Raw genomic sequence first — 23,737 nt, forward strand, 5'->3', positions numbered from 1 at the left:
AATAGGCCCAAGCGATGTGGCATTTCCTGGCCTGGGGCCTGGGGCAGGGAGGCTTTGGAATTTCTATAGAAAGCCTTCAGACCAGCTGGTTATGGGTTTTGTTTTGCTTTTATTCCCCCAGCCCTGTTGCTCTTGTATCCTTTTCAGAGTTCTAAGCGTGTTGACGTGGCTGTTGGATACAACAGCAATGCTCCCAAGAGGCAGCGTCCTGAAGCTCGGAAACTAGGCCGTGGCCTGGAGACCAGTGATGCCTGCACGATAACCAGCCTGGGTTTCCAGAAGCGAGGGCCCTTCCTTCCTTGAGAGGAGAGGAGGCCCCCACCCCCAAACCCTCCCCATTGGCTCTTGACAACACAGCTTCTGGCTGCCTTTGGTCACTTTGGGAGGAGGGAGCAAAGGTTTTGAAGTGGAGGCATGAGTTGAGTCATGGTTTCCCAAGCGGTTTAACTCAAACTTTTTTCTGCACAATTCAGGGTGCCCCAGGACCTCATTCTCCCCCTCCCGGAGCGCTCCCCTTGCACGCCGCCCTTGCAAACCGCGGCGCAGCGAGCTATTTTAGGCCTTCTGTCCGACCGGTGTTCTCGGCTCTTGCGGTTTTCTGTTGTGAGTCAGTTTTTTGTAATAAATTGTGTAGGCAGCCGGGGGTCTGTCTGCCTTTCCTGAGACAGGAAGGGACAGCGAGTCCTTGACGTTTGGTGAGGTCGCAAATTCCTCCAGAGCACCCAGGCGGCCTGCTGGGCCCCAGCCAGAGTCTGCGCACGCAGGCCGGGCCCAGAAGCAGCTGCGGGGAGGTGGGTGGTGGTGGTGATGAGTGGGGGGGGCCAGGAGGGGGGGAGGAGGGAGAGGAGGGGGAGGAGGAGGAGGAGGAGGAAATGGTTCCTGGAGCTCAAGGGGAAGGAACATCATCCAGCTTGGGGGGTGAACCTGGTAACGAAGTGTCCCGGGCTGCTGTTTGTGCTCTTGTCTCCTTTCCTCCTTCTGCTTTTCTGTTCCCATGTGTCAGAGGAAACTGATAACATACCATAACCGCTTCTCACAATCATTTTTTTTTAAGATTTTATTTATTTATTCATGAGAGACTCATCAGAGAGAGCGAGCGAGCCACAGGCCGAGGGAGAAGCAGGCTCCCCATGGGGATCCCAATGCGGGATTCATCATCCTGGGACCTGGGATGAGGCCCGGAGCCAAAGGCAGACGCTCAACCGCTGAGCCACCCAGGTGCCCCTTCACAATCATTCTTTTTTTTTAAACCCCGGACCCGTTTGCACAAAGATGCCCTGCAATCTCGTTAGCTGCCCTTCTGCCTTCCTGATTAACGGTCCCTTCTCGACTTGAACATAGCGGCCACCCGCCATCCCCTCCACCCACGCATGGCGGCCTTCCAAGGTTTGCTTCTCGCTTCTCTTACAGACTTGCTCCATCTACACTTTCTCGGGTCAGACCTTTCCTCTTCTCTATCACCTTCCATGGCTCCCCTTGTTCCACAGTGCTGCTGACCTGTAGAAGCAGAAAGTGTGAGCCACAGAGGCAGTTTAACAATTTTTTAGTAGCCACATTTTATTTTATTTATTTATTTATTTTAAAGATTTTATTTATTTATTCATGAGAGACACAGAGAGAGCGAGAGGCAGAGACACAGGCCGAGGGAGAAGCAGGCTCCATGCAGGGAGCCCGATGTGGGACTCCATCCCAGGTCTCCAGGATCACACCCTGAGCCAAAGGCAGGGTCTCAACCGCTGAGCCACCCAGGCGTCCCAGTAGCCACATTTTAAAAAGTGCATAGACACACATTTTACTTAACCCCACCTATCTGGAATATCATCGTTTCCACGTACAGTCAGTATAAAAAATTATGAATGAAGTACTTCATGTGAATGTCTTACAGTTTTTCAAAATCCAGGGTGTGTTTTGTGTTGACATCAGATCCCAAATTGGATGCTAATATTTTGTCAGAGATGCCTGATATAGATTCAGAGCTCATTAAATTTGCTCTTGGAAAAGTAGATTCACATAGCCAAGGTGCCCCTTGGAGATGTGGGAAAACTTAGGTAAGTTTCTGTAAATTTATGTAAGTTTTCCAACAGTTTGCATGCAGTATTAGACGTGTGCGCGTGCAGTCATATTGACAGCCCAAAAGGAGAAGGTTTCCATCCTTCCAGAAGGTTCTATCTGGCAGGCTTATTCGATAAAGCCCAAACACCTCCATAGGGCTTTCAAATTTTCTACAACCCGGCCCCAACCTGTCTAGCTTTATTTATTGACTTTGTTTTACATGTGTCCACTTTCCCATGCTTCTCCTTCCCCTTTGAGGTGGAACCTCTCTTTCCACCTGGAGATCTCATTCTCCTTTGTTGGTCTCTGCTTAAAGGCAGAGCTTCCTCCAAGGAGTCTCCCCTTCTCCCCTTGGCAGAGTTAATTACTGCCTCCGCTTCCCATGGGGGCAGCATGTGGGGGAAGAGGCCTAAGCCCCGGACCGTGGCACACTGCCCTGGGAGCTCATTTCCCTATTTCTCCTGAGGCAGGTTTGAATGGATCTTCTAAGGCAGCGTGAGCCCTGCCCATTTAGAAAAACAGAGCCATACAAAGGGCAGCACTGTGTCCTTCTCCAGCTGCCCTGGGGCTGCTGAGCACGGGGCTGCAGACAGGAACACACCCTGGGTACAGGCCACGTAATTCTAGGCGGGCATCAGCTCTGCCCCCCACCCTGGGGTGGGGTAGGGGGAGGCAGTGGCGAGGGGGCCCTTTCTTTGGCCTCATAGAAGGAAATACGTGCCTAGCTGCTCTGATACTCCTTTTGCAAAATGGAAGCTGGTGTGTGTGTGTGTGTGTGTGTGTGTGTGTGTGTGTGTGTGTGTTTACTTTTTCAAAAAATAACATATAAGCAGAAAAGTGCACACATCTTCATTGTATCACTTAGATTTTCACGTAGTGTGCATACCACCCAAGCCTACCCCAAGATGAAGAATAAGAACAGGGCCAACCCCTAGAACACCCTCCACCCCCCCACCTCCCACCCCACCCCTTCCAGCCACCACTCCCCACCCCTCCAGGATTTAACTGCTTTCCTGACTGGTGGCTCATGACTCATTTTGCCTGCTTCTGAACTGGGTGTAGATGGCATCCCACCGGGTGCCTCTCTGCCCTCTGACTTCCTCTGCCCCCCCCCGCCCCCCACTATATTCGCAGATACAGTGACATAGTTTGTGGTTGACTTGGAACACCTTTGTCTTTTCCGGCACCTAAGATGCTTTTAGTAAAAAAAAAAAAAAAAAACCCAAAGTGGTTAAAGAGGAGAGGACTACACTTGATGTGAAAGACGGGGCCGTCGTTGGTTGGTAGTTTCAAAGCGCCAGGAGAGAAGCGTCTGCTCTGATTGGGGCGATGTGTGCCCTTGGGACCTTCTAGGTTTTGATGATTTTTGGTTGTAACTGTTTACCTTTTAGCTTTATTTAGGGAATCCCTCGTTACGGTGATAATGCTTGGGTCTAGGAGGGACACTAACTCCCTTTCTGGTTTTTGGACAAGGCTGCACACAAGCCATTTCTTCCTATTTTCCATTTGGTAGAAATTGGGAAGATTGGTATGGAAAAGAGAGAGAGAGAGAGAGAGGTGTCACTTGCATTTCTGATCTGGTGTATTCTGCTTTTGCTTTAGGTAAAATGTCTGTTCCAGGATCCTACCAGGCGGCCGCTGGGCCTTCCTCGGTGCCAACTGCGCCCCCATCCTATGAAGAGACGGTGGCTGTCAATAGTTACTTCCCTATGCCTCCTGCCCCTGCGCCGGGGCCGACCACGGGGCTGGTGACGGGCCCGGATGGCAAGGGCATGAATCCGCCAGCCTACTACACCCAGCCAGTGCCCGTCCCCAATGCCAATGCAAGTACGTGCCATCTCCCGCGCCCCCTTACCTGTCTCCTTCGCCCTCCACCCTGGCCTTGGGGCCCCTGCGAGAATCAGGGGAGCCACAGAGGTGACTCTGCCTAAAGTCCAAGTGAAGTGCCAGTCAGTCTGGCCTGACCCCTCACCCTGGAATGTCACTTCTAGTCTTCTGGGTTCCACCTCTGGGGTGGGGGTGGGGGGCTCATGTCTCCTCCCCAATAAAGCACAGTTTATGAGCTTTCCCACATCAGCCACAAACCGATCCTTTGGTGCTAACTGCCCACCAGTCATCCCAGAGGAATTGGGGAATGGGAGTTTGCGTTCAAAGGCCCCTACCCTTCCTGCTGGCACTCCCTGGGACAGACCCTGCCCCCGAGGCCAGGGCTGGAGTGGGAGAAGGAGCAGAAACAACTGGGAGTTAGGATTGGTTGAGCAGGTGCTGTCCCAGCCTGCTTCCCTGTCTTCTAGCTACTTCTTCATGGCCTTATCCCTGGGGACTTCCCGCTGCCCATGTGCGCCCAGGTGCACGCAGGTGCATAGGTGATTCAGTATCACAAGCAGCCGAGGAGGGAATAGCCAGCTCAGAGAGTAGGCCAGTGGGTCAGACTGCCTGGATTCACCTAACTGCCTGGTGACTCAGTTTCCCCTCCTGTAAAATAGGGCTCATCAGGTGACTCCTTCAGTGGGTTGTTCCGATGAAATGAAGTTCTCTGAGGAGTCATTTGATAAAAGTGAGCTCTTGTCCCCGGGCTCGAGTAACTTTGACGCTATCACACAAAAGAGAACAGAGTGACTTCAGACTCATCATGCTCTGATCAAAAATTCATTCTGCACCAAAAAAAAAAAAAAAAAGACTTTTATACAGTTTACATGTAGGTGTTATAGTATGCTCAAATACTCCTTTTTCTGGAAGGAAAGACTACCTAGGTCTTTCTAGGACAATTAAGTTCTGAGAGCTAGGACAATAATTAATTTCCCCTAATACACAGATTATAGAAACGGCATTTCAGCACCGCAGAGAGGAACAAAAGGGAGTCACTCTGACAGAAATATGAGCTTAAGCAACTTTGCCAAAACGCAAAAACATTCTGAATGCTTAAGGACTTCATGATTTATATCACTCTGGGCTCTCCTCTGGCAACCGGGAATGCCTGTACATGTTTTTCACATAGTTTGCTCTTTTTAGCACTATTTTATATCTTTGTTTCATGTATCAGCTCGATTCCCGGACTCGTTGCAAAGCCTGGGCCAGTGTTCCCCGGCTTGGTACCAACTCCAGCCCTGTCACTGGGGAGTTGGACCTATTAAGGAGTCAGGAGCCGTGTGTGAAAGGAGGGGAGTGTTTCATCGAGGGTTTGATCTGGGTTCGCTGTGACCCAGAGTGTCAGGTTCTTTACTATCCTTCTCTCATGGGACCCTGGCAGCAACCGTGTTACTCCCAGTTGTAAAAAATAAAAGAGTTAAATTGAAATACAATTCCCATTAACTCCATAGGGTTCACTCTTTGAAGGTGTCTGATGCAATGGTGTCAGTGCAGGCATCGGCGCCAATTCCAGAATATTTCCATCACCCCAGAAAGAAACTCCATCCCCATTAGCCACCCCTCCCCATCCCCCCTGCCCCTGGCAACCACTAATCTATGGATGAAGAAAATTGAGGCTAAAACCCCATCATATCACTGTTTCTGGAATTACCATCTGCAGACCACCTTTATCGAACCACACAGGGAGCTTAAAGAGCCTTCTGGGGACCCTGCCCCAGACCTGCTGACTCAGCCTGTCTCAGCGGTAGGGGCTGGGGGTGGGTATAGGGCCCAGGAACCGCATTGGCAACATTGGCAGTAAGTTCCCCACCCGATTCTGTGGTCAGTGAGTTTGAAAGCCTGGTTGTGCTGAGCCAGACCCCCGCTCCAGGAACTTCTCCCCATCTCATGTGGCAAGGGGGTCAGGGGCATGCAAGCCCCCTAAATGATAATGCTGGAAATCTGCCAATGTTTTGGTAAAGCACACATAAGGTAAATTTGTCACTTAAATTTAGCGTCTCTTGGTGTACAGTTGAATGGCATTAAACACATTCAAGTGGTCTTAAAACTGTCACAACCATCTCTTTCTAGAACTTTTAAAGATATTTTAAAAATTTATTTATTTAAAGATTTTGTTTATTCATGAGAGACACAGAGAGAGAGAGAGGCAGAGACACAGGCCGAGGGAGAAGCAGGCTCCATGCGGGGAGCCCGATGTGGGACTCGATCCCAGGACCCCAGGATTATGTCCTGGGCCGAAGGCAGGCACTAAACCGCTGAGCCATCCAGGGATCCCCCTATTTTTACAATTTATTCATCAGAGAGAGAGGGAGAGAGAAAGGGAGCTCAAGCAGGGGGAGGGGCAGAGGCAGAGGGAGAAGCAGGCTCCCCGCTGTGCAGGGGGCCTGATGCGGGACTCAATCCCAGGATGCTGAGATCATGACCATGACCAAACCAAGGCAGGTGCTTCAAGGACTGAACCACCCAGCCCCCCCCAACCAGAATGTTTAAATCTTGTAAAATTGAACCTCCAGACCCAGTAAACAGCAGCTCCCCGTTGCCCCCCCACCCCTTCCTGGCACCCACCATCTCCTCTGTGAATTGGATGACTTGAGGTGCCTCCCATACGTGAAATCGTGCAGGCCTTGTCCTGTGCCTGGCTCGTGGCACTCAGCACAACATCCTGACGGCTCATCCGTGTTAGAGCGCGGGTCAGGGTGTCCTTTTAAGGCTGAGCGAGCCTCTGCCGCGTGGGTAGATCCCATTGTGCTTAGCCATTTGCTCACCTGTCCGCGGGCACCTGGGTGGCGTCCACCCTTTGGCTCCTGCAAGTGGTGGGCGCGCCAGCCCCTGTGGGGACCCAGCCCCCACCCCCCATCCCGGGTCGTCTAGTGGATGCTCTCCTCATTCACCGATCGCCTCTACCTGTCCCGCCAGTCGCCGTGCAGACCGTCTACGTGCAGCAGCCCATCTCCTTTTTTGACCGTCCGATCCAGATGTGCTGTCCTTCCTGCAACAAGATGATTGTGACCCAGCTGTCCTATAATGCCGGTGCCCTCACCTGGCTCTCTTGCGGGAGCCTGTGCCTGCTGGGGTAAGTCCCGGGGCCCTCACGGACCCCAGGCTCCTCCTCCTTCCTCTCAATCTGTATCACATCTGTCTGTGTTGCCCCCCCACCCCTGTCCCCAGCACCACAGGATGGCAAGCTGCACCCCCTGACCTCTGCCCTTGATGCCCGGGGCACCCACCCCTCCCTGCTGGGAACCACTGCTCTTGAGCCGATCAGCACCTAGAAGCTGCTGTCCCCCCTCCGCCTGCTCAGACCACTCCCTGCGTGCAGGGCCTAGCACAGCAGCCCCCTGCATCTGTCGAGTGATACCCTGAGCAGTGTCTTTTTTTTTTTTTTGGAAGGATTTCACAACCGAGTTAATGATAATGATGTTTGCCTGACTCTGAGAGAAGCTTTGAACAACGTGCACGTTATAATACTTGATAGCGATCTCTTTGAAGTTTTTTTCTTTTTTAAGACTTTATTTATTTGATAGAGAGCACAAGCAGGGAGAGCTGCAGGCAGAGGGAGAGGGAGAAGCAGACTCCCCGCTGAGTGAGGAGCCCGGCATGGGGCTTGATCCTAGGACCCCAGGATCATGACCTGAGTCAAAGGCAGACACTTAACTAACTGAGCCACCCAGGCGCCCCTCTCTTTGAAACTTATCTTTTTATGACTCCAAGTATTTTTTGCATTGTCTACACAGGGAAAGTGTATGTTTATGTCTGCACCAAGGGTAGTATATTGCAAGAAATTATGGTTTTTGTTCTGGAGAAATTTGAGGGAACGCAGTTTAATTATCCCCCCTCCCCCCCCACCCCCCCAAAAAAAAAAACAGATAAAGGCAGCCTCTTTATTCCTGGCCTGGGAGTCACTCAGAAAAACCACATGGGCTCTATTTTTCTCCCTTGAAGGAAACAGTATCTGTGTATCTTTTTTTTTTAGGAGCCTTGGCCTCTTGTACAACTGGCATGTTCCTCATTGGTGGCTTAGCTCTAGAAGGAATGGTGTTTCTCTTCCTCATTTCGAAGAGAGAGGCTCAAAGCCCCCAAGAGCTTAGCTGCCTTGAAGACACATGTTCAGTGGGGTGGAAAGGAGACCAAACAGGTTTATTGGCACCTGTTTCCCTGTCCTGCCCATGGGACTGCAGTGATGGCTGACCTCTTCAGCCCCTGGGCAGGAAATGTGAAATAAAAGTTCATCGTCCTGGGACATTTTTGTATTAAAACTCATTTTTATCTTTGAAAACTGGGGAAGGACAGGATGAGAGCTATTGAGGGTCAGAACTATTGAACGATCCAGCTCTCAAATCGAAGCAGCTTTTCTGTCCCTCCCTTCTTTTCTTCCTTAAATATGGTATTGTGGGTTCTAATCCTACCTCTCACTGGTGTGTGACTGGGCAAGTGACCTCAGCTCTCTGTGCTCCAGTTCCCTCCCCTGAAAGCTGGAGGTATCATGGAGCTATGTTTGTAATGCAGGAGAGCCAAGTAAGGATTAGTGCTAAGGCACTGTTGCTGCCCTTTCTTGAACTTGGGTAAACTTAGGCAGTAGGAGGAAATTCTTCTCATAAGATTGTTTCCTGGTCAGGCTGCATCCTGTTTCTGCTTTTTGTAAATCAATGTCTTCCTGTACATAGATGATTTTTAAAAAATTGAATTATAATAAAAAAATTGAATTATAATTGACATACAATATTCTATCAATTTCAGATATACAAGATAGTGATTTGATGTTTTTGTACATTATGAAGTCACCGTGATAGGTCTAATTACCATCTGTCACCATATAAATATTACTATATTATTGATTATACTCCCTAGACTGTATATTATAAAATGTTGATTTTTTTTTAAGATTTTATTCATTTACCTGACAGTGAGAGAGAAGGAGCACAAGTAGGAGGAGTGGCAGGCAGAGAGGGAGAGGGAAAAGCAGGCTCCCTACTGAGCAGGGAGCCAGATGCAAGCCTGAGAGCCCCATATGTGCTCAGATGTGGGCTTGATCCCAGGATCCTGGGGTCATGACCTGAGCCAAAGGCAGATGCTTAAACGATGGAGCTACCCAGGCACCCCTAAAATGTTGATTTTTAATAAATTTGGGCAAACATTGGTCATAAGGCTGTGGGGGTGCCCCCAGTCACAAGCCTCAGGTCACCCACACTTCTGATGACCACCTATAAACTGAGGGTCCTGTTATTCCTTCCTCACCTTTGATAATTTGCTAGAATGGCTCACAGAACTCAGAAAGACACTTTCCTTGCATTTATCAGTTTATTATGAAGGATACAAATAAAACAAGAGCTAGATGAAGAGATACATAGGACAAGGTCCAGAGGGGTCCCCAGTGCAGGCGCTTCTGTCACCGTGGAGTTGGGGTGCACCACTCTCCTGGCACAAGGATGTGTTATTGTTTACCAATCCTGAAGTTGTCCGAATACAGTTGCTCAAGAGGGTTTATAACCCGATCCCAGCCCCAGTTCCCTCCCTGCGGTCTGTGGTTGGGGCTGAAAGTTCTAGCCTTTGAACCACCATGAACCAAGGGTCTTTCTGGTGACCAGCCCTGTCTTTTTTTTTTTTTTGTATATTTTTTTATTGGAGTTTGATTTGCCAACATATAGTATAACACCCAGTGCTCATCCCATCAGGTGCCCCCCTCAGTGCCCGTCACCCAGTCACCCCCACCCCCTGCCCACCACCCCTTCCACTACCCCTTGTTCATTTCCCAGACTTAGGAGTCTCTCATGTTGTGTCACCCTCTCTGATTTTTCCCACTCATTTTCTCTCCTCTGCCCTGGTGGCCTTATTAGCATAAAATCAGGTGTAATTGAAAGGGGCTTGGTTTGAATAACAGAAGGCTCACCTGTCAGCTCAGGAAATTCCAAGAGTTTTTTGGAACTAATTGCCTGGGAACTGGGGACAAAGATCAGATCTATTGTCTTCTACCACAGGCCACCTGCAGGTCCTGCCTGGGTGTGCTGATAGTGGGTTACTAGATGAAGAGATGTCATTTGGGGAATTTTGTTCGGGCGTTGCTCTCAGAAACAGCCTCTACACAGGGAAGAGTGATCAGTCTAGACACCAGGGTTAGTAAACTCCAGCCCATTTTAGTTCTGTGGGAGCACCATCTGTTTATAGATTATCTATGGCAAAAAAAAAAAAAAAAAGATTATCTATGGCAGTGTGCAGGCCTCGGCAAAACAAGGCCTGTGTTGCCTAAAATGTGGACTAGCTGGCCCTTTACGCAAGAAGGTCACTGACCCCAATCTAAGAGTGACAGATGCTCAGATGACCCAAGATTTGAAAACACACCGAGGGCAGTGTATCCGAGAGCAGTCCTGGCATTGGCTGGTGGCTTCGTTTCCTCGGGCTGCCATTCCCAAAAACCACAATCCCGGCAGCTTAAAACAACCAAGATTTATCTTCTCAGGATTTTGGAAGCCAAACGTCCCAAGCAAGGTGCTGCGCTGCCTCTGAAGGCTCTTGAGTGCAGAATCCTTTCCGTACTGCTCCAGCTTCCAGTGGCCTGGGTGGTCCCTGGCTCCTGGCTGCCAGATTTCAATCCGCCTCTTTGCCCCCTCCTGTCTTTCTGTGTGTCCCCTCCTCTTGGAAGGACATCAGTCATGGGGTTGAGGGAGCCCACCTGGACCTCCCAGGATGGATCCCGTCTTGAGCTCATTCATGACACCTGCAAAGACCTTGAGTCCAAGTAAGGTCAGAGCCAGAGGTTCAGAGGGGTCAGGACACCTCACCTATCTTTGGTGGCCACCATCTGAAACTGTTACAGAGGGTAACGCGCTCCGTGTGTGGCTGTTTTTTATTCTTCAGGTGCATCGCGGGCTGCTGCTTCATCCCCTTCTGTGTGGACGCCCTGCAGGACGTGGACCACTACTGTCCCAACTGCAAAGCTCTCCTGGGCACCTACAAGCGTTTGTAGGATTCGGCCAGACCTGGAGGGAGCCACGTGCTGCCCGGAGTGCTCTGCAACCCTCACCCGGCCCCGTTCCACCTTGGTGGCCTCATCTCTCCAGGGGCTCCACCCTCGTGTCTTCTTTTGGGAGAAAAAATATATCGCAAAAAGTAACACACCTCCAAAAACCCCAGAGATTGCTGCTTGGAGTCGTGTGCAGGACATGCAAAGACATTCACCTTGAATGCTGGTTCCCGCCTGCCGTGACCCCAAGGCACCCCACCTTAACTGTGACTGTCGCCCCTGTCTGAATATCTTCGGGTGGTTTGCCATGGGCCAGCTTCGTTTACTGGCCTCCGTGAGCCTTCCTGGGGGTGGTCTCAAACCGAGAAGCTGCGGCTTGCCTTATTTTTGAGACTGTCCTGGCCCGCAGACGGCCGGCCCCACCTTCAGTGCCTGCCACCATGTGCATCTGTTCCCACTTCCAATGACAAAACTCTTGCCTTAGAAACAAAGGGCTTGCCTCTCAGAGCCTTTTCGTTAGCACACAAATTCACTTTGATTTCTTCATTCCTTCTTTCAGCATAAGGAGGAACAATTCACACCCACCACATTTACACCCTTGAGATCATAAATATGTGCTAGAAACATGTAGGGCCGGGTCTTGACCATGGATCTTTTCCTCGGTTCTCCGCACTAGACCCTCAGCCACTTTGCACGAAGGGCTTTTTTTCTAGTAGGGGAGTCATTTATATTCACCATTTTTATGACCCCCTTTGGGTCTTAAACACCTTTGAACATAATTTTGGAAGGAGGGATTTATAGAACCATTTTTCTTAACTGTAGGATTGTTACTACTTTCCTACTTCCCAAGGAAGGCACTCTTTTTTTTTTTTTTTTTTGGTTCTTAACAGAAAAAGCAATGGATGATTTTTATCCATGGCCTCTATGTGGGTTTAGTGCGGTTCTACAAAAACCTCTATAATGGAACTCAAGTGGGACCCCTTTGGGGTTCCCAGTGGTGTGTTTAGAGAAACAGAGGAAAGCACAGTGTGAGCATCCAGGTACCATGGTGCTGGAGAGCTTGGGGACTTACCTGTTTCAAAGGAGTTTGAATTCTGACTTTATTTTTCAGAGATACAATTCGTTGTATGACATCAGAAGACATGATTTCTAGGACTCAGTCAGCAAACCAGAGTTCTCATTTAGCTGCTGCATCAGCTTTGAAATCAAGATAAAACTGGGCTCGAGTTTCGAGTGTCCCCATTTTGATGATAATAGACACAGAGAATGCACATGAATGATAATACATAGAAAGGAAGCCTAGACCTGGAACACACACACACACACACACACAAATGTGTATATTGGCCGAAAATTATAGGTGTAACCAGTGATCCAGCTTATTCTTTTGATATTTTGAAAGTCCCAGTAATTATTTTTGCAATGAATACGGATACGACATAGTCCTTTGGTGTTACCTGCTTTTAAAAAATAAAGTCTTAAAAAACTAAATTAAAAAATAAAATCTTTGGTTCACTCGGTGAACTATTTATAAATTCTTATGATGTGAAGGAAATCTTGTGTTGTGTTTTCCAGCCACAAAGAACCTTTACTTGTTCCATAAGGGTAGAAAACCTCTCGTGATTAAAAAGGTCAGACTCGCTGAATATCCTTCGATGTCAAGATGACCGATGTTGAGTTGGGTGGATTGCTAGCGAGTCCGACTGGGACGTTAGGCTGTTGGAACCCACCAGGCATCATCTATGGCAGCAGGCCACAGCTCTCAAGTTTTGAGAAAATGCACAGAAGAAAGCGGTCCTCATTCATTCTGCAAACAAAACATGCTTTGTTAATTGATCCGGGGCAGTTGTGAGATGCTAGAAGGGGGCATTGTAACTGGCCGGGAATGTGAATGCCATCAATCCTTTACCTACCTGGCGATAAAGCTTCATTTTTCAGAAGGCACAGGAGAAGACCATCATCTTGGTGTGGCTAACGTTGTAATTTAGACCCCAACTTGCAGAGTCCCCCCAAAATTGCCGCTCACCCGATCTTGTTTGTGTCTTTTTCCTTTTCATTTGACAAAATGAAGGCCATGCATATTTAGCAGTTTTGCTCAGATGGGGGTATACAAATGGTCTCAAGCTGTTATTAATTACATATGCAGAGTCTGCAAAACAACAGCCCTATTTCAAGGACCATAAAACATACTCTGCAGAACTAAAAATAAAGTCAGATGCCCAGAGTAGGAAGCCTCCATCCTTCATTCCCTTGTATTTTTTTAAAATTTTTTTATCATTCCCTTGTATTGTTGAGAATGCAGGCTTACTCCTATGTGGTTGCAAATCAAAAGGATCTTTGGGAAATAAAACAAAAAGGATCTTTTGTTTAGCCTCTGTTCATCTGGGCTTTCAGAGTTAAGTTTGTTAACATGGAACCACTTTCAGGTGATGCAAGACCTTTATACCTACTTGGACCTCAACAAAGAGGGTTACCAATTTAAGCCTCAAATGGCTGTGTGTCCTGTTTTTCCTACTGTGAGTCCGTCTAGGAGAGGTGGGCTTCTCCAGAAGTGGTGGCTTGTGTCTCGTTAACAAAAAGTATTCAGACAGTTAGAGCTTCTATTAGAGCCAACTGGAAGCACATGACTGGTTCCTGGCTGACCACGGCGCTACCCATGAAAATGTTTTCTCTGGGACAACTGGCTTCCCAGTTGCTACTGAGAGCGCTTCTGTTGGGCGCCGAGCTATTCATCAGTGCAGCTTCATACACTCACACAGCTTGGCTTTGCTTTTCTCCCCCAGCGACAGTGTCTCATGTGCAGGATGTTAAATCCTCCTCTGACTTTCTGGGCTCAAAGATCTCCGTTGGGAGTAAATGTAGATGTTAGAATTTTTACTTCCAAAATTCTGATTTGCATTTTTGATCCTATTAAAGTTATCTCCTGCATGTATGACTCAAATGTTTACAATGAGCCGTCTGTTTTTCATAGGCGCATGAGAGAATTCTAAGTAGATCCAGCCAGGCGATGAAAGAGAGAAACCAGGAGTTTTTTCAGTTGGTGTTTTTTGTTTTTTTGTTTTCTTTTTCTCCCCAGTCTAAGAATTTTAAAGAAACAAGATTCTGAGGCTCAGACTAACACACACACACACACACACACACACACACACACACAGTTAGCCAAGTGTACCGGCTTGCGCGTTTAACCGTTTTGTGCCCAGTCTCCACAATATTAGGAAAATGTTCATGCTTTTAAGTGCCTTTATTTCCCTTTGAAATAAGCTATTTGAGATCAGTTTGAGGTTCACAGCAAATCTGAGCAGAAAGTACAGAGATTTCCCATACACCCCCTGTCCCCTACCCATCCCACCTGCCCCCTCCGCAGAGGGGATTTGTTACCAAGAATAAATCTGTGTGGACACATCAACACATAAAGTCCAGGGTTCCCAACAGGGTGCACTCCTGGCGGTGCACCTTCTATGGGTTTGGACAAAAATGTGATGCCACATGTCTGCCCTTGAAGGATCCTACAGACTGGTTTCACAGCCCTGGACATCCAGTGGTCCATCCATCCTGTGGATTCATTCCTCTCTCCTCCTTAACCCCTGGCAACCGTGAATCCTTTCACTGTCTCCATAGCTTGGCCTTTTCCAGAGTGTTTCAGAGCTGGAATCATCCAGGACGGAGCCTTTTCAGATTGGCTCCTTGCCCTTAGCATTATGCATTGAAGCTTCCTCCCCATCTTTTCGTGGCTTGAGAGCTCGTTTGTGTCAAGTGTATTCCATTGTGCGGATGTACCACACATTCTAAAGCTCTCGGTGGGCAGCGTCCCTAAGTGGCCACATGCTGTTTCCCAAATAGGCAGCATCAGCTTAGTGTGGTGGCGTGGGGAGTGACTGAGTCCTAATAGCACAGTGTCGGTGAACCTGTTTGTAGGGTTGTGTGTGTGCGTGGGGGGGGTCACCGTTCAAAGTGAGCGCAAAGGGCAACATCTGGGAGCCTCTGGTCTGCCACGTGTGGTCTTGGCCTTGTTTCTCATGGATCGACACCTGCTGTACCCGGGGCCTCATACAGCTGGGGTGCCAAACACAGCCCTGCCTGGTTAAGTGTGAGCGGTGGGCTCAGCACGGCCCTGCCCATATTTCTGGTGGCTTGTTTTTTTTTTTTTTAAAGATCTTATTTATTTATTCATGAGAAACATAGAAAGAGAGGCAAAGACACAGGCAGGTGGAGAAGCAGGCCCTACACAAGGGGCCTGACGTGGGACTCCATCCTGGGACTCCAGGATCATGCCCTGAGCAAAACCAGGCATCCCTCCTCTTTTTTTTTTTTTTTTTTTTTAAGATTTTATTCATTTATTCATGAGAGACCGAGAGAGAGAGAGAGAGAGAGAGAGAGAGAGAGAGGCAGAGACCTAGGCAGAGGGAGAAGCAGGCCCCATGCAGGGAGCCCGACGTGGGACTCGATCCCGGGACTCCAGGATCACACCCCAGGCCGAAGGCAGGCACCAAACTGCTGGACCACCCAGAGATCCCCTGTTTTTTTTTTTTTTAAGCTGAAATTCTCCTCCATTAAAATGTCGAATGCCGTGCCACTTAGAACATCCACGGTGCTGTGCAGCCATCGCCCCTCCCAACTTGCGAACATTTTCGTGGGCCCCACATACAGCTCCACACCGTGTGAAGTGCTCACGCCCCTTCGCCCCTCTCCCGGCACGTGGCAGCCTCTAATTTGCCTCCTGTGCTTCTGGATTGGCCTCTTTGGGATATTTCACATAAATGCAGTCATATGATCTCTGGCCTTTCCTGTCTGGCTTCTGTCAGTCGGCCTCCTGTTTTGGGGGGCCATCCAGGTTGTAGCATGTGTCGGCCCTTCACCCTCCTACTGGCTGAGAAGCACTCCGTAGTATGGGGCTATTATTCCGCATTTTGCTCGGGCCGCTATGAACCACAGAAGCTGGCGTTCATGTTTGCGGGTTTCTGCGTGGACGGCGGTTTTTGATTCTCCCGCGGATCTGCCTAGGAGTGGGATTGCTGAGCCATGTGAATTCCCTGTAACTTTTTTGAGGAACCTCTCAGTTGCTTAAAAGAACTGTCTCCTACAGGGACACCTGGGTGGCTCAGCGGTTGAGCATCTGCCTTCGGCCTGGGGCATGATCCCGGGATCCAGGATCGAGTCCCGCATCAGGCTCCTTGCGTGGAACCTGCTTCTCCCTCTGCCTGTGTCTCTGTCTCTCTCTCATTGTCTCTCATGAATAAATAAATAAAATCTTTAAAAAAAAAAAGAAAAAAAAGAACTGTCTCCTACTGCAAAACTGCATCTAGCCAAAGATCCCCGTTTCGAACCAATCTGGCGTGGAGAACTTTGTCATCTTCTGCTGCAAGAGCCATTTGGAGCAGCCCGGTGGCCACAGAACCTGGATTCGGAGCAACCCGCACCCCGGGCTGGCCCGCCCCGACTCCTGGGCCGATGAGAACCCCATTCAGGCATTCTGGGGCTCTCGATAAGCCTGGAAAAATGAGGAGGGGTGGGTGCTGCCCCTCAGTGGACCCTCTTTTGAGAAGATGTTACAGGTTCCAAAATAGAGTTCTCAGGTGCTGTTGGTCACTTGTTTACCTGTCTGCCCTGCTTGGGGTACAGCAGTGAAGCCGAGCATTGTCCCCTCCCTTGTGCAGCTGACCACAGAAGGGGACAGAGAGACAGCAAATGAACCTAACGTTGCAAACTGTTTGAAGCCAGGAGGGAGAAGGCTGGGGAAACAGTGCAGGGCAGTGATGTGGCCCACGGTGGGGGGGGGGGGGGCCCTCATCCTCTAGAGGTCAAGTCCTTCCGATGTTTCCTCCCTGCGAGGAGGCTGCCTTTGGGCTTCTATGCCTGAGGGGCCCGAAAGTTTGTTTGCTGTTCTGTGCGGCTTCCAGTATGGGGTGGCTTCTGGTGGGGCGTGGCTCTGCCCACCTGCCTGTGGTCCTCAGAAAGTGGGACACGTGCCCACAGGGCTGCAACATTCTCCTAGGTGTCTGCCCCTGAGGGTGGGGACCTCCCCCTGAAGCTGGACCACCCGAGCAGACTTTGCCATCCTCAGACATTGTGGGAAACATTTGATGACCACTTTCAACTTCCATCGGGGAAGGGGGGGATTTCTATTGCTTTGTTCCCGGCACACCCCAGGCTGACAGAGGAGGGAAGGGCATGTATGGTAAGAACTCACACACACAGCATCTTAGGATAGTTCTCTCTCTCTCTCTCTCTCTCTCTCTCTTTTTTAAAGATTTATTTATTTATTCATGAGAGACATAGACTGAGAGAAAGAGAGGCAGAGACACAGGCAGAGGGAGAAGTAGGCCCCATGCAGGGACCCTGACGTGGGACTCGATCCCAGGACCCAGGATCATGCCCTGGGCTGAAGGCAGATGCTCCACCACTGAGCCACCCAGGCCTCCCTAAGATAGTTCTCGAAACTATATTTTACCTTTCTTGTTCATGTTTGAAATTAAAGTGGTAGAAAAAAAAATCCTCATCATGAGGTTGTGGGCTGGGGTCTCGCCCTTCTGTACCTTCTCAACCCCGAAGCTGCTAGCACAGCATGGAGCTCCTGTGTGTGTGTGTGTGTGTGTGTGTGTGCATGTGCTGGCATCTCCACCGTGTAATTACACGATTCTTTCCCCATATCACTGAGAGCCTTTCTTTGTGGTTGCACTGGTTAACTTTCCCTGCTTTTTTGCTTTTTAAAGTTAATTATTTGAAAAATATTTTATTTATTCGAGGGACAGAGTGAGCACAGGGGGAGGAGCAGAGGGAAAGGGAGAAGCAGACTTCCTGCTGAGCAGGGAGCTCAAGGATGTGGGGCTCAATCCAATGACCCTGAGATCACAACCTGAGCTGAAATCAAGATGCTTAACCTACTGAGCCCCCCAGGCGCCCCTCCTTTGTTGCTTTTCTTTTAAAAAATATTTATTTATTTATTCACGAGAGGCACAGAGAGAGAGGCAGAGACACAGCAGAGGGAGAAGCAGGCTCCATGCAGGGAGCCCAATGTGGGATGTGGGACTCGATCCTGGGTCTCCAGGATCACACCCTGGGCTGAAGGTGGCGCTAAACCCCTGAGCCACCTGGGCTACCATTTTGTTGCTTTTCTAACTCGGGAACCTTCCTTCTTCGTTGTCATCATGCTACCTTTGTTTCTTAAAGACTTAGATTAGGTCAGGTGTTTATCAGTGACCAGACTGCATGTGTGTGCATGCATGTGCATGTGCGTGCATGTGTGAGTGTGTGTATGTGAGTGCATGGGAGTGTGCATGCCTCAATGAGGGTGCATGGGGTCTGGGTATGTGTGTGTTGGTGCACGGTTGGGTATTTCTGTGGTGTTTGCAGGGTGGCATCTGGGTGTCCCACCAGCTGTTGTGTCTGGCTCTGCGCGTGTCTCCTGGTGTAGGCAGGGAAAGAGGAACTGCGGAGCTGCCCCCCCCACCCCCGAACCCATCCCCTGCTGTGGCTTCCTGGATGCGCCATTAGTCCTCTAGCTTGGGAGCCCTGCAAGGACTTTCAGGCCAACCACCCCCAGCCGGGGGATCTTGAGGACTAAAGGGCCAGAATGATTGTTATTCCCTACATTTAAGCCTTTTGGAATATGGCATGGGCATGGACGTTCCTGGCCTCCCTGGCCTGGGGCCTCGTCCATTGCTAGCCTCTTAGGCTTCAGGTTGGGGATTCCAGTGGGTAGAGACTCTTACTGAGACCCCCACAGTGGGACCAGCCCCGGCGATTGTGCTCCACCATCCCCCACACGGGGGGCTGCCCCTCAGAATCCCCCCACCCCCACCCCACCGAGCCACAGCCCACACCAATTGAATCAGAATCTCCAGGGGTACAACCAACCAGACCTCCAGTCACCTCCCCACTGGGGCCCACGATACTTGTAGTGGCTCAGGGAATGCTTTGATTTTATTTTTCTTTAATCAGAAGGGAAGAGCCTGCAAATAATAATGAATACATAATAATGAATCCGACCTGGATTATATTCCTCTTTCTACCAAGGCAGTCTTAAAATGCACTTTTTAAAAAGTAGATTTATTTATTTAGAGAGAGAGAGCAAGAGCAGGAGGGGCAGAGGGAGACGGGGAGAAAACTCTCAGAGGATCTGAGCCAAAACCGAGTCAGATGCTTAATGGACCACACCACCCAGGCACCCCAAATATGCTGTTGGATATAATTTTATGAAGGGAGGAGCCCAGTGATGTCTGCACATGGCTCCCGTGTGCCCTCAGGTTACAGACCCTGGTCTAGGGTTTGGTTTTAGTTTCAAAGCTCTATCATTGGTGTGATAGACTGTCGTGCCTCTTTCACTCAGTAAGTGCTTACTGGATGTGTAACATGTTTCAGGGACACAGGAGCAAACAGATGCAGGCTGCTTTGCTCCTGGGGTTTTAAATAAGGATGCCATCATTTTAGGATCGCTCTGCATGTTATAAGGTTATCTTATCGGCTAATACTTCTTTGCATATTGTCTTCACCGATCCTGCCAAGCATGCTTCCAGAGGGAAAGGAAAAACTTCATCATCATTTTACAGATACAGTAAGGGAGACACAGACTAAGTGATTTATCCGGGGCCACCAAACAATCCATAACGAGCAACTCCTTCTGGTCCTAAAATTCATCTCCCGCTGGCTAAAATACAGATCCCTGGGCCTCTTGCCTGGAGATTCAGATTCAGAAGGCCTGGGAGGGGCTCAGGAATATGCTTTTTTTTTTTTTTTTAAGATTTTATTTATTCATTCACAAGAGACAACAGAGAGAGAGAGAGAGAGAGAGGCAGAGACGCAGGCAGAGGGAGAAGCAGGCTCCATGCAGGGAGCCCGATGTGGGACTTGATCCTGGGTCCCCAGGATCACACCCTGGGCTGAAGGTGGCACTAAACCGGTGAGCCACCTGGGCTGCCCAGGAGTATGCATTTAAAAAAAAAAAAAGACACGGGGTTGGGGTGGGGGTGGAGTTTCTAAGCTCCCTGGGTGGCTCAGTCAGTTAAGCATCCAACTCTTGATTTCAGCTCATGTCGTGATCTCTCAGGGTTGTGAGATAGGCTCTGCGCTCAGCGGGGAGTGTGTTTCTCCTAGCCCCCCTGCTTGTTCTCCTTCTCTTAAATAAATAAATAAATAAATTTTTTAAAGTGGTCATCTAAGTGAGGTCATAACCATTAAAAAGTATAGTAGGAGTATAACATATAATCAATAATATTGGAAAGCGAAGGGTAAAAAGCAGAGGACCTCTGTACTAGCGTCTCTGGAACCAGGACAATGCAGAGAAGGGGGGCAGTACAGGCTTGTTGACCTTTAGAAGGAAAAAGAAATGAAAGCAGCAGTTCCATCAGTTCCATTATAGGCTGAGTTGCCTACGATCTGCAGTGTGGTTGGGGCAAGTCATTTAAACTTCCCTGGGCCAAGTTCCTCTCCTCTCTAAAAAGAAGGCTGATCCTTCCAGCTCTAACAGTCTGTCCTGGGGAATGGGCAGCAGGTCCAGGGGAAGGCTATGGAACATTCCAGAACATTCCAGAACAGGCCGGAACATCCTCTCGGCCTATCAGGGGCAAGGTAGGAAACTTCCCAAGACCCATGCTCAGCACCAAGCAGTAAGTCTCCATTAGGACCAGGCAGTGTTGAGTTTTGATGAGCAGGATCAGAATAGCCAAGAAGGTGAGACTCAACCACAAGAACTGACCTCGTGGGTCCCCTTTCCACCATCGGCTGCTGAGTGTGAGTCTCTGCATCGTGAGGACGGAGCCAGCGGCCACCTCTGCAGGTCACTGGGAAGCCCTCACATCCCTTTACAGGTGTTGGGGGGCCGCTTCCCCCACAGTCTGCAAAGGCCATCATTGGAACGTCTCTTTTGCATTCATGGACCTCACGGGAGGTGTTTCTTCCTCGGGTAATGATTAACGGATCCCATTCCCTGGAAGCAGGAATGAAGAAATGCTTGGACGTGGGTTGTACAGTCCTCGCAGGAGCTCATTTATTACCTTGCAGGGCCCGGCAGCTGGTGTGACTAGAATACCAGACAGGTGTGCTTGGGTCCGGAGGAGGCGGGGCTGCAAGCAGGTGTGGGTGATGTAACTGAGACCCAGGCGAGGTGGCTGGTGGGGCTCTGAGTGGGGGGAAAGTGGGGAGGAAGGTGCTGGGAGGGGCAGGCTTCTGAAGAATTGTGCAGGCTCCACTGTGGAATCTCTTCTGGGCACCTGGGTGGCATTGGCGGTGGCTTTCAAGGTAAGAGCTTTTTTCAGGGGAGTGGGAAGGGGCAATAGCTTTATTTTATGGAGATAGAATCCACCCATTTAAAGTGTATGACCAATGGGGTTTTGAGGGGTATATTCATAGAATTTTGCAACTGTCACGACAATCAATTTTACAACATCACCCCAGAAGGAGACCCCGTATGTTACAGTCGCCAACCCTCAATCTTTCCCCATCCCCACCCTCAGTCCTAAGTAATTACTAGTCTGTTTCATCTCTATGGGTTTGCTCATTTTCCACACTTCATACAGTGTGTGATTTGTGATTTTTTTCATGCCTGGCTCTTTTTTAAAAGCCTTATAAATTTATGATTTATTATTTTTAAAGATTATTTATTTATTTATTTATTCATGAGAGACACAGAGAGAGAGGCAGAGACACAGGCAGAGGGAGAAGCAGGCTCCCTGCAGGGAGCCTCATACGGGACTCGATCCTGGGACTCTGGGATCACGCCTTAAGCCGAAGGCAGACGCTCTACCGCTGAGCCACCCAGGTGTCCCTCGCCTGGCTTTTTTCACTTAGTGAAGTGTCTTCAAGGTTCATCTGGGTTGGGGATCCCTGGGTGGCTCAGCGGTTTAGCTCCTGCTTTCAGCTCAGGGGTGATCCTGGAGACCTGGGATCGAGTCCCACGTCGGGCTCCCTGCAGGGAGCCTGCTTCTCCCTCTGCCTGTGTCTCTGCCTCTCTCTCTCTCTCTCTCTGTGTGTGTGTGTCTCTCATGAATAAATTAATAAAATCTTAAAAAAAAAAGGTTTATCCGAGTTGCAGCAGCGTCTGGTAGCCTCCGCTGTGCGCATAGACATTTTGTTTCTGTTGATGGCTACCTTCTGCTAAGAAATTCATGGTCGTAAGATTGCTACTCGCCCGGTTGGCCGTTCAGAAACAGAATTAGCTGTGTGCTATTGGTTAATAAAATGATTGCTTGTTAGTTTTTTTTTCCTCTGCGTTCTTTGAAGATTTTTTTTTTTTAATTATGGCAAACCAACGTAGGGACTTTTGAGGATGAAGGGGGTTGCTGCTTATGATTGTGCGAGACAGCAGGTGTGAGTGGGGGCCGTCCTTTGGGAACCTGAGGTGTGGATGCCTCGCTCTTGGGCCCGGTGTGACAAGGATCCCATGGACCCTGGGTAGGAGTGCTAGGAGTCCAGCTCCTGCCGAAGACCCTGTGTGTGATTCTTTTTTTTTTTTTTTCGGCCTGACCATCCCCTTCCAGCTCAGGGTCTGTAAAACAGCCTGATCCTTCTGTTATGGGAATCCCCCAACAGTGAGAAGACCCCCCTCCCCGACGACTGGGCTGATCCTTCCGAACCTCAGTGGGCCCCCTGTTTCCCGGGGAACAGTGGATAAGGAAGGGAGTCACACTCATCCCATCACAGTGAGCGAGTGAAGCCTTAAGGTATCATTTTGGGCTTGCTGTTCTAGCTGGTTGCTCCACATCTGGCAGCAGCTGGGATGGGTCCTTGGTGGCATTTGACTGTGACATGGTGTTTGCATAGGGAGGCCATCATCCTGGTTGTCATCATCACTGATGTGTGAAGTGAACAATAGGCAGATAACCACCCGCTGAATGAGGAGGCACCAGCCACCCATGTGGGGTCCTGGGGTCCATGGGTGGGTAGTTCCCTCTGTATCAGAGCTCCCACCTTGGGGAAGTAAAACCCATGGGGTCGTTTTGATTGAAGATGTAGTTTCAATACACCCACACAAGGGAAGTGGAGTCACAAGATTCATTATGTAAAAAATGGGGGGGAGGGGCCCACAGTGAGTGGGGGGCTGGGCATGCCTCTGCTCCAGTTCGCCAGGGGGCAGGTGCTGGAGAGCAGGGTAGCCTGCACCTGTTACTTACAGGTGGTGGGGGTGGAGGACACTGACTTTCCAAGTGCTCAACTCTATGTGGTGATGGTACAAGGTGCCCCCCTAGGGGAAAGCGTGGTGAGAACTTGGGGCAGGAATCCGAAGCCAGGGTTCTCATCTTAAATGTGCAGATTCTGGGCATTTGCTGGGTTGTCATATGGTCACATGTCTGCACAGCAACTCCAAAGAGCTGATTCCTCATCACAATTGACCCCTCAAGTCCCTGGTGCTTACCTGCCTTCTCTCTGTCCTACAAAACATCCAAATGCCGCTTGTGTTTCTCTTCCCCCATTCTTCACTAGCTGCCAATATTGCATGCAGACTTCTTGGCCTTTCACCCATAAACAGTTAAAGCTTTAAAAATGTTGCCAATGATGCTTTTATAGTTTTTTTTAAAGTTTATTATGATTTAAAAAATAATTTCTACACCCAACATGAGGCCATCGAACCGATGGTCCCAATATCAAGAGCAGCAGCATGTTCCTCTGACTGGGCCAGCCAGGCGCCCCCATAAACAGTTAATTTTTGAATAAGCATTATATGCCCCAGAGCAAAATTCAACTGGTGCAGTGAGAACAGACTCTTCCTCACACTTCTGGCTCTCCGGCCTGGTCTCCCCCTCCCCGAGACAAAACCATAGTTACCAGTTCCTGGCAGCTCCTGGCCCACCGAATTCTACACATTAGCAAGCAAACACATTTATTTTCTCTTGTTTCAATCTTTCAACACATGATGGTAGGTTCCCT

General features: G+C 49.5%; 1 protein-coding gene across 1 annotated transcript in view; it reads left to right on the forward strand.

The window, feature by feature from the left end:
• The window catches only part of LITAF (lipopolysaccharide induced TNF factor), a 29,892-nt gene extending 16,649 nt beyond the window's left edge, over positions 1-13,243 (forward strand). The window contains 5 exon segments of the mRNA XM_041749589.1: positions 3,655-3,879; positions 6,838-6,994; positions 10,774-10,838; positions 10,841-10,927; positions 10,930-13,243. Coding sequence (XP_041605523.1) covers positions 3,660-3,879; positions 6,838-6,994; positions 10,774-10,838; positions 10,841-10,927; positions 10,930-11,099 — 699 coding nt within the window. The 5' untranslated portion in view covers positions 3,655-3,659 and the 3' untranslated portion in view covers positions 11,100-13,243.
• Positions 13,244-23,737: the final 10,494 nt, after the last annotated feature.

Source organism: Vulpes lagopus, chromosome 3, assembly GCF_018345385.1.
Source record: "Vulpes lagopus strain Blue_001 chromosome 3, ASM1834538v1, whole genome shotgun sequence".
In the NCBI taxonomy this organism is placed as follows: domain Eukaryota; kingdom Metazoa; phylum Chordata; class Mammalia; order Carnivora; family Canidae; genus Vulpes; species Vulpes lagopus.